This window comes from Temnothorax americanus, unplaced genomic scaffold (genome assembly GCF_048541705.1).
Source record: "Temnothorax americanus isolate GAGA-0224 unplaced genomic scaffold, ASM4854170v1 Scaffold32, whole genome shotgun sequence".
NCBI classification, from domain to species: Eukaryota; Metazoa; Arthropoda; class Insecta; order Hymenoptera; family Formicidae; genus Temnothorax; species Temnothorax americanus.
Genome location: NW_027509464.1, coordinates 2,246,178 through 2,256,602, shown reverse-complemented (window position 1 = coordinate 2,256,602; position 10,425 = coordinate 2,246,178). Strand labels below are relative to the sequence as shown.

The 10,425-nt window shown below is 37.6% G+C and overlaps 2 protein-coding genes across 4 annotated transcripts; both read right to left on the bottom strand.

The window, feature by feature from the left end:
• Nucleotides 1-3,690: 3,690 nt before the first annotated feature.
• Nucleotides 3,691-5,508, bottom strand: Rpl6 (ribosomal protein L6). 3 transcript variants are annotated; one of them, XM_077413242.1, is made up of 4 exons: nucleotides 5,395-5,508; nucleotides 4,653-4,919; nucleotides 4,196-4,469; nucleotides 3,691-4,093 (listed from the first exon to the last, which is right to left on the bottom strand). In XM_077413242.1, the coding sequence occupies exons 1-4, from the start codon at nucleotides 5,491-5,493 to the stop codon at nucleotides 3,747-3,749; spliced, it is 987 nt and encodes a 328-aa protein (XP_077269368.1). In that variant the 5' UTR covers nucleotides 5,494-5,508; the 3' UTR covers nucleotides 3,691-3,746. The 3 variants fall into 3 exon arrangements, with proteins under 3 accessions (XP_077269368.1, XP_077269370.1, XP_077269369.1); XM_077413244.1 differs by having other exon boundaries at nucleotides 5,384-5,407; XM_077413243.1 differs by having other exon boundaries at nucleotides 5,261-5,403.
• A 269-nt stretch (nucleotides 5,509-5,777) lies between these two features.
• Nucleotides 5,778-10,402, bottom strand: Ergic53 (lectin, mannose binding protein ergic53). Its single transcript, XM_077413241.1, has 10 exons — nucleotides 9,953-10,402; nucleotides 8,991-9,047; nucleotides 8,569-8,839; nucleotides 8,382-8,481; nucleotides 8,199-8,310; nucleotides 7,797-7,968; nucleotides 7,529-7,722; nucleotides 7,252-7,445; nucleotides 6,987-7,168; nucleotides 5,778-6,909 (listed from the first exon to the last, which is right to left on the bottom strand). The coding sequence occupies exons 1-10, from the start codon at nucleotides 10,362-10,364 to the stop codon at nucleotides 6,873-6,875; spliced, it is 1,731 nt and encodes a 576-aa protein (XP_077269367.1). The 5' UTR covers nucleotides 10,365-10,402; the 3' UTR covers nucleotides 5,778-6,872.
• Between the last annotated feature and the right edge of the window lie 23 nt (nucleotides 10,403-10,425).

Genomic DNA, 10,425 nt, shown 5'->3' with positions numbered 1-10,425 from the left:
AATATATAGGTGTGAGAACGTGTTATATATATTAATGTAATAATATAATTAAAGAAACAGCTTACATTAAGGAGAAACAAAACGCGTGTGTTTTCTTTATATTTGTGAATTTTTATTTTATTTTATTCCGCTTTGCAATCAAATCTGCTTTATAGGTCAATTAAAAAGAAATGTACAATTTTTCCAAAGTGTTCTTATCCAAATATGACAATTTGGTTCGAAATGAGAATATATAAAGTGTTTGTCCAAGCGCGTGAACGTACATCTGCGTTTCGCAGCTGTTAAAGAAAAATCAATTTTCTTTTTATATTAGCTATGGGATTGTTTGCAGAGATTTTTTTGTACCCCGACATCGCAGGGAATCTCGCGCTATTAGTTTTACGCCGCGGACCCGATGTGTGTTTGCATAGTAAAGTGCCGCTAATTTTTCTATAAACTGTTATGCCAAGGGAGAAACCCGCTCTCCGCACCTTCTATTCTAGCCTCGCAAATCCATTTCGTTACAATGATGGCCATTATCGTACGCAAACATAACTCTTCCCTCTCAGAAAGAAGTTAGGGGGAGTCCGGGAGACTTGACCATATATAGAGGAGAGTTGAACCACTTCAAATATCCCGTTCAAATTTTGAACAAAGAGCTCAATCCGAGCACGTGACAACATTACGCTTGGTGCATGGTGCGTTTCGACTGTGAGTGAGACAAACGTTTATTAACGTGCTCGGATTGAGCTCTTTGCTCAAAATTTGAACGGGATATTTGAAGTGGTTCAACTCTTCTCTATGGTCAAGTCTCCCGGACTCCCCCTACATTTCTCTTGTATATTATATTCAGTATGCAACAAAATTACTACTATTACTTTATTTTCATTATTTATTAGCTCCCTTTCGCCGATGTAAAAAATTTGTGTCAGAATATTTAAGAACTAATATTATAAAATATATTTTAATATATGCATGTATTTCTATATCTGAAATATAGATCCAACAACTTTTTCTTTAATTTTGTCTAAAATTTTGACATGAATTTTAGATCGTCGAAAGTGATCTTAATATACAATAATAATAATTGTATATTTAACATGCGTAAAAAAGTTTACATATATCAAATGCGTATTAAAATGTATGACATAAAATTATAAATAGAATTCTAACGCGAACTATTGTCTAAAGTCCATTTTAGAAAGATTTTTTACTCGGGATATTATCAAAACACAGTATTAAATTTTATAACGACATTTAAAAAATCGCGTGTATTGAAATTGAAATGATGGTCTATCTTTTCGAATCATCCATATACGTTCTATTTTACAGTCAAATTCTTTTCGAAAGAGCGATTTTTACGCGAGTACTTATTACCAAGACAAAATAATTTTAATCATCCGACTTTCCTTATGGAAAAAGCTACTGGTAGTTGCGAAAAAAACACACAAAACTATAGCAATCATTATAATATTTACTATATAGTTTTCTGTACTTTTTTTTTCTCTACTACAGTAGTTTTCTGCAATATTTTTCCGTAAGGGTTGGATCGTCGTGAACGAACGAAATAAAACATTTTGGATATTCTTTGATAGAATTTTTGCGGCAGCAACTGCGCAGCAGCAGAAATAACAATAATATTCGAAGACACGGGATCTTAGTCGATCGCCTCGTTAGAATCGCGTCCATTAATTCGCGAACGCATCGAGGCGCCCCGGGCAATTTTAATAATTCACCACGGCCATCGTATAACGCGGTCGGCCGTTTTACGCCGGTCGTAAAGCACTTTACAACTCGGTTCAATAAAAAAACAAATTCAACAATTCCACCGTCGGGATCAATAACGGATAGAAGCCGATTGGATCGGGCTTCGCCAATCGGGATTAGCCGCGGTAACCGGGGGATGGATTTCGCGGATTCTGCGCCATCGCCACGGCGATCCCATTGGTCCCGTTGCGACCGAGGGGGTTGTAACGTTTTATCAGGATGAAACTTTACAGATATGGACGCTCCTCCGAGTAGCGGGGACGACATTGCGCCAAATGAAGAAAAAAGAAAGACGCGGACTTCGTGTCGCGTTCTTTTTGCCAATGTATATTGCCGTGACGTACACACAATGGAGCTTTCCCGAACATCGAGAAAATTCTGGTCACGTACTTTTTTTAAAAAATTGATATATAAGTTACGAAAAAAAGTCACTCCAAGTCGACAGCAGAAGCGGTACCGTGAACATTTATTAAATGGCGCGTTTTGAATGCGTCTCTATTCGTCGAGAAATGCAAGAAGCAGAAAATGGGAACATTTGCGTATAAGCGGTAAGAGTATGAAGCGCGAAATAGGGTCAAGTATGTGGAAAGGCGAAATAAAAGAGAGATAAACGTGTCGTTTTTCTTTTGTTAAGTAAAACCTAGAATTATTTGCTAGAGAAATATTATCTTAATTGCATATCATCTTTATTAATAACGTATCACTTCATTTTAATTTAATTTTTTTTTATTTAATCTAATTCAATTAAATATGCTTGTATTTTTATCGCTTTTGGACACGCGTAATTTTGGTCGATAAATTTATGATACGCAAAAAAGCTAAAAATTATTTTATAAATCATAATTTAGCATAATTATTTAATATATACATAATTTGTGTAATAGGATAACACAATATTTATTAGCCGATAATTATATAATCACTAGCGGACACCGCTAATGAAGAGGATTTCGGAAAAATTATTTGGTTTGATATTTCTCTCACGATTAATATCAACCTTAGCTTTCACCAGAATTAGCGACGAGGACGTGGTGAAACATCTGATTCTGCTTTAATGTCAATGTATTTTTTTTTTTTTATTTATTTATTTATTTGAAACAGACCTAGTAAAGTGTGTTGATTAAATTTTTATTTGAAGAGAAGTTTTAATTCCAAAAGAATCCGCTAGTGCATACGATTATTTTTAATAGGCAAACATATATCTACAAATTTATCTACCACTATACATTATGTACCTATTAATGTGTGACGCATTGTGTAATTTACAAAACTATAATAAAACATATACTTTGATAAAACAAAATACTTTTCTTTTAAATATGCTTTCACATTTATCCCCATTTATTAAACAAAAATTCCAGGAATTGCAATTTATAGAATTTCACAATGTGAAATTAAAAATGTGAAAATGTGAAAATTTGAAAATGTCGAGAAAAAATTTACATTTTTTAAAATTGATAAATTAGGAAAATATAATCGATAAGGGAGTTATACTATAATATCTAAAATTTTAAGAATTTTCTTAAATTTCCGAGAATTATGTTCTCGAAAATCGACAAAGTGTCAGAAGAATATAATATGTAAGAAGGTTGCACTATAATTACAAGAATTTTTCAAATTTATAAAAATTGCAAGAGTTGAGAACTTAAAATCACGAAAATCGATAAAGTATTAGAATATAATCAGAGGTACTACTAAAATTCCAAGAATTTTTCAAATTTCCGAGAACCAACGATTCTGAGAATTCGGAACTTAAAATCGCGAAGAAATATCGAAAATTAACAAAGCACTCACTCGCAAATCTTTATTTATTAATTCCTCATTAGTTACTGTAAATATTGTAAAACAGTACTTTTCTATCAAATTTAAGGTGCTCTACCTTCAAGAAGTGCGATATTTAATACCAGACAAAACAAGAAATAGAGGATAATAAATAAAGGTAGATTTATAGTTTTATATTTATTTCTTTGAAAATTTCGAATCATAAGCACGACAAAGAATTAAAATTTCATTCTGTGTGGATACTGACTGCTTCGTAGTCCAAACATTGCCGACAGATACGTGAACAGCATCTTTTTATCTTTATGCTTCTTAATAGCGTCGATCACCATTTTATCAATTAATTTCTGGTCAGTCTTCCTCTGATCGCTCGGTTTGTATTCTTCCTTCTTTTTGCTGAAGATATCACCTTCCTCCTTCTTGGCACGCTTATCGCGTTTCCTCTTGAAGTAGTCATCATTGAGGTGTCCAGGCAATTTGATACCAGAGACACTCAATTTCGTGGAGGTGGCGATTACGTAATTTTGACTGACTCTCCGCAAAGGACATCCATTGATCAGGAATGGCCCTACAATGATTCGTTAACAATTATAAATTATAATCAAGTCTGGTGTTAATACGCATTAATGGAGTATCTATTACAAGACGTAAAGTTCAGCAAGAAACATACCAGTAATCAAAAGCAAACCGCTCTTCAGTTGTTTCAGAAGAACTACTCTTTTTCCCTTGTGAGGGCCAGCCAACAGGATGCAGATTGTTCCCGGTCTTAGAGAAGGTCTCAGGTAACGACGATGTTCGTGGAAACACTTCTTCGAATGGTGCACAGTTACGCGATCAGCGGTAGGATAATTTGCGCGTCTCTTCTTCAAAAGGACGATACGCTTCTCTCCGTTCTTGTCACCGCCGATCTGCTTTTCGATGGTCAATGGCTTCTTCGGTTTAACCTACAATCACACATCTATCAATCCAAGTCCAATTTATATTTGACTACTTGTGATAGAGAAAATAGCCTTGATCAATTTTTTCACGATTATTTCATAATTAATTGACTACAGTGCTCTATATTAAACAATTTTGAAAATATTGTCTAACAGTTCATGTATACCTTCAAATTGATAAGTGCTTACCTTTTTGGGGGTTTTCTTCTCAAGGAATTTGTAGATAGCCTTTTTATGGTACATGCGAGTACGACTGAATCTATAGACACCATTGCCTAAGTCGTAATTCCTCGGTTTGCCCCTGGCAGGCTTTCCCTTGGCCTTTGCACCTTTGCTCTTCGCACCTTCCTTGCCTGCAGCTGGTGCAGCTGCAGCTGGTGCAGCTGCAGCTGGTGCAGCTGCAGCTGGTGCAGCCGCAGCCTTTTTTTCTGGAGTCTGAGCCTTGGTGTCCACCATCTACGAAGACAAAGATCTTAGGTTTTATTACTGAAGAAACAAACTCTACATACACAATTTATTAAAATATGTGCGGAAACTAAATACAATCATTTCACACTTGTATACACAGTGACGCTTGTGACTTAGAGGTTATATCAGGTTATGATTTTCACGTCACGTGCAGAACAAAAATGTGCATTAAAAAAAAAAACGGGCAGAATTTATCAAGTAGTAGAAATTACGATTGATCTCTACAAATCCAAGAAAAGTAACATTGCTATTTATTTATAATCTAAAAATATCACACACGAACGGTGCGTATGTACACTCGGCGGAAAAGTAAAATTAACTCTCGATACCGTGAAAATATAGCTTCGCTCGAACAGATCAGCCACAAATCATATAATATTCGTCCATAAAATTCGATATATCTTTGTTATAATAGTTGGATTTCTCCGATTACATTAAATTATTTGTCATACCGCAATCTTACCGTAAAGCGAACGGCCGAAAGAACATGCGTCGCCACCAGTCGCCACTCGCCACTACATCTATCGGAAAAGACGGAAAAGACGTGAGTTGTGGTCGACATAAATATCGATGTATTTCGAGATATATCAATAGTGAATCGCATTTCAAATCGACGACAGAACCACGTGTCGCCTAGTTTCCCGCAAAATATGATCTTTGTAGTTAATTAAATTATTACGCACCGTAATATTACAATAAATCAAAGAAATGAATTAATTAGATCATGACCAGTTTGAAATTCTTAAATGCTAATACAAACAATGTAACATTTAATGATGAATTATTAATCATGGCGAAAGGTGTCCGGTTGAGAACGTATATAGGAGAATAAAAATTCACATAACATTAACATTAATTAAATCCGTTTCTCTTTCCCTCTTTAATTTTTCTTGTCAGATATATGTCTTCGTACGGCTACAATACCGAATAAATTTTTACAAATGCGATGATGCGGGAAACAACAAACTTCGAAATCTTTCCATCTCGCTCCCGTACGCTATCGCATCTCTACTCATGCACCTTACACACGTAACATACATTTTAACTCGGAGATGTTTTATCGTGGCTTCAAAAAAAACGCAGTCTCACTGCACACAATCATGTTTACACAAGATAGGACTGTAATGCACACAAACGTACGTTATTCGATTATACAATAGTCTCTGATGGAATGCTGAGTGACATTCAAAATCGTTATGATTACATAACGGTTATAAGACGCATCATGTGATAATTATCTCTTCCCGAGAAATAGATCAGTTCACAGTGGAACGCCGACCTCGACGAAAGAGTGACATTTCTTACGAATAAAGTAATTATATATTCATGTACTAAATGCGCGATACAAAATATCGTATACAAAGATTACATGGAAATCCGTGTTACCGTTGCAACGAGATATTGATAATACAGCGATTGTAAATGAAAAAAAATTCACAAAAACTATATGTGCGTAACGATAAGTATGCTTGCGACGATTGACAAGTAAAAAAACTATATATTATATATAACGGTACAAGAAAATAATCGTGAGACATCTTTAATAACTCTCAGTAGGTCAACTAATCTGTAAGTAAACTTCAACTTAAATCATTCCTCCAAACTTCACGCGTGCGTCTTGTCGGTATACGACAATTGTAATATAGGATTGCACAACGTAACGCACAATCCACCGTGATGGAGATGGCTGCCGATTTGGACATTTAAAAGGAAATTATTTAAAATGGGGTCGAGTCACAACGCCGAGAGATGTCCTTGTGTCCTCGTGGGGCGATATCCGGATGCTGTACAATTTCACATCTAGCGGACGAAGGATTTATTATACAAATGACGAGAGACACGCATACCTCGCGGATACGAATAACGAGTAATAAAAATATCGAATCGTAATGCAGACGAGAATGCATTGTATAAATTTCGCTGATGTGGACGATGCGTACATTAGTAGAGCTTCTTCATCTGTGCCTCCTTATTGTCTCTGTAGAATATAAAAAAAACTAGCGTTACGTATCTTTCTTTTTGTACGCGAACGATTGCTCTATTACGTATAATTACCGATAAAGACTGTACACCAATAGTATTATCATCTGTACCGCGACGAACAGTAAGAATATGCTAGTTGTTAAACAATTAGGACAATCTACGTTTCCCGTGGTTTTAACATCCTTCTTTAACGTGTTAAGTCCGTCCCGCATCTCCGTCATAAATGACTGATAATCGTATCCCATTGGCTGCACCTGCGAAATTTTATTTATCGATGTCAGAAAAGTTTTGTGGAAATTGATTGTCGCTTTTAGATTACACACGAAATAATACAGACCTGTGCTGTCGGAGCGCGCGCTTGATTGCTAAGAATAGATTCAGTCTTGGAATGAACCTCTCCCACGAAGGTTTTAATTTCCCTAGCTGTGTTCAATATGACATTTTGATTATTCAACACAGCGTCGACTTCCTGCCGACGTATAGTGTCGATCAGAACAGGTTGTTGTCCTGGTTGACCCGCAACTTGTACACCTGATTATGCATTCAAATCAAATTAATCGATATACAATATTGTTTCGATATAAATTACAATTCAAACGTAACGAGCGATTTACCTCCTTGCCCGACTTGGGATATTAAACTCAACGTTCTCTCTTGTCTTCCAACGATCTCGTCTAATTTCCTGTGAAGTTCGCGCAAAGCGTCAAACATTTGGCTCTGCCCGTTGAATATCTGTCGCAATTCCCTTTGACTCTCCGTTTCATAGAATGTTTCATCGAATTCGTTCTTCTGACTTTCTGGATGCTCCCTGTCAGAATAACATATCGATATTGAGGCTCGTATGTTGAAAAAGTACTGCGATATCGCATTGTATTTTCCTACCTGCGATATTCCTCTTTTTGTTCATCGAGCTTCTTTTGGTAGTCTAAGTATTCCTGTTGGAGTTTGGCTTGTTCCTCTATAGAAACTTTATTCCCATCTACTGGTAGCTGTCCGGGAGTGTACAGAGAGGTAGTGAGGAAATATAAGACGTCATGGTCATCAGCCAGGCCACCTGGGAATCAGAAATACATGAAAACGCACGGTACAAATTGTATAATTAAATTATTATGTCGAATTATATATATATATATATATATATATATATATATATACGTTGGAAAAAAACAAGGAAAGGTTGGTTATTTTAAATCTTATACAGGTACATCTTATATTACATAGTAGACTTGACTTGTTCACGAGATTTTAGTTTGTATACCGCATCAATATTTTTTGTATGCATACCAGTAGCAGCAGATATTCCAAAGTATCCGTTTTTCGGTAACACAACATTGTCAACTCGGAAGCAGATATCATAATCTTGCTCATTGTTCGTCATGCCATTGTGAAATAACAGCTTGAATGGAAAAGATCAATCAAACGAGATGTCGAGATAAAAATTATTAGATAATTCTCTGGTATACTCACAGTTAACGAATTCATGTAATACTCTATCCGCGCTCGCGTGGCAAAAGGTTTATTGCGGAAATCTCGCAAACAGCCCGCCAATTGCTGCGAAGAGCCGTCACTGTTTCAGAATGGGATAAAACAACGAATTATACATACTGGTTCGAATGTGCAAGTCACAGACAAGTTGTTAAATAATGTAATTTACCTTGTATGATCGAATTCCTTCGTGCCGTCATTGACAATGGCCATGATGTACGGATTATTGTGCTTATTGTCGTTATCAAACGAGTCAAAGAAGACTCCCAGACCCGTCCAAAGATCTGAACTACCGAAAACGGAGCCGTTGTAGGATCCCTTGCTGCTGGTGTACCAGAATGCCAAACCGTCCGCCCCTATTCTTCCACGTCCGCTTATCCGGAACACTAATTCTACCTCCCACCAGTCGAAAGTCGTCGGCTGTTTCACCCATATTGCACCTAAACGACATTGTAAAATTGTTATAAATCATTAACTTAATAATAATGCACGTGACTCTTCTTGTAAAAATTACTTTCAAATTTCTTTCTAAAAAGCTTTAAATATCGACGTGTTTTTATACATACGCATATGTGATATCTATGTACAAACCTTTTTGACTTCTAAGTGATGGCGCTAGCCTGACATTTTCTGCACTAGCGATGGCATCTGCAATTTAAAACACAAGTGTAGGTTTTTAAAAGAAAACGAATAGATTATATTTGTCATATGTATAATATTTATATGAGATATATTGTATTTTTGAAACCATATGGGAAATAATATTAAGACCGCGACAGGAGACAAGAGGTTTGTTTTCTATCGCTACACTAGTTTGTGAAGTGTACGTATACACTAGGCCTGTTTGTTTTAGCTGAACTTCTTGCACATTCTCTTCAAGGAAAAGGAAAAGAGGAAAAATGAACCGTGCAAGAAGTTCAGCTAAAACAAGCAAGGCTTTAACAGGAGACAAGTAAAACATATGTTTAATTAAAGTCAACGTAATACAGCAATGTTAAGCATCGCTATTAAATATTCTTTAGGACATTACCATCCGATATTTCTTCACACAAGAGAGGAATCTTTTTTCGTGCTTTAATAATACTTTTTTACCATTTTCGTTAAGTATAGCTTACTCTTCAATTTTCATTAAGTATCAATCCAACTGAACTGTTATTAAGAAAATAATCACTGTCGCATTAACGGCGATTCTCGGAAGTTTAATTATAACGTATCGGTTGCAGGATCGTCGCAATTCCACGCCTGGGAAATCGACATTCGTTAACTTCGCGTCTCCGCGGCGTGCGGCGAGAAACGTGTACACACGTCATCAGTGTTTTGATCGCTCTCGAGATAGCGCGGTGCAGCGGGAAATTATGTAGCCGCGTCGGCGGGGTGAAGAACGAGACGGGGCACGCCGGGGGACGCGTAAGAACCGCGGGCCCTCTCCAGATCAGCGTCGCCGGGGTAACATACGGAAGGCGGCCGCGGAGGAGCGACGTCGGCGCGACAGGTGTCGCGGTTTAGGTTATACACGGCCCCCCCCCCCTCCTTCTGCACCCGTGTATACTCACTTCCGCCGTATTCCCAGAACGGTACGCTGCCGTCCTTCTGCGCGAGGTACGGTGGCTTGAACGAGTACTTGTACTCGAATTTCCGATGCGGCGCCTCGCCGTGGCACGACGACACGCCGCACGACACGAGAAATACGAGCAGCCACCTCACCTCGGCGGCCATCTTCATTTCGACTGACTGAAGACAGTGAAGACTAGTGATTTGACTGACGGACGACGGACCGCCGGGACCGCGCGAACCGTCGGCCGCGGTCAGGCCGGTCAGCAGTGTCAGCACGCCGCGCGCGAAGTTGCCCGTGCGTAATAAGGCGACCGGCCATTGGCCGGTGGCGCGTAATTTCGGCCGCGCAATTGGCCCGCCGTCAGTGACGTGTCGCCTTCGTGGCCAGATTTCGGAATTCTCGAGTGGCATTAAATTCTCTCGTGCGTTCCCAAGATCTTGATTTTTCAATTCAATCCGTAAATTTCCGTAA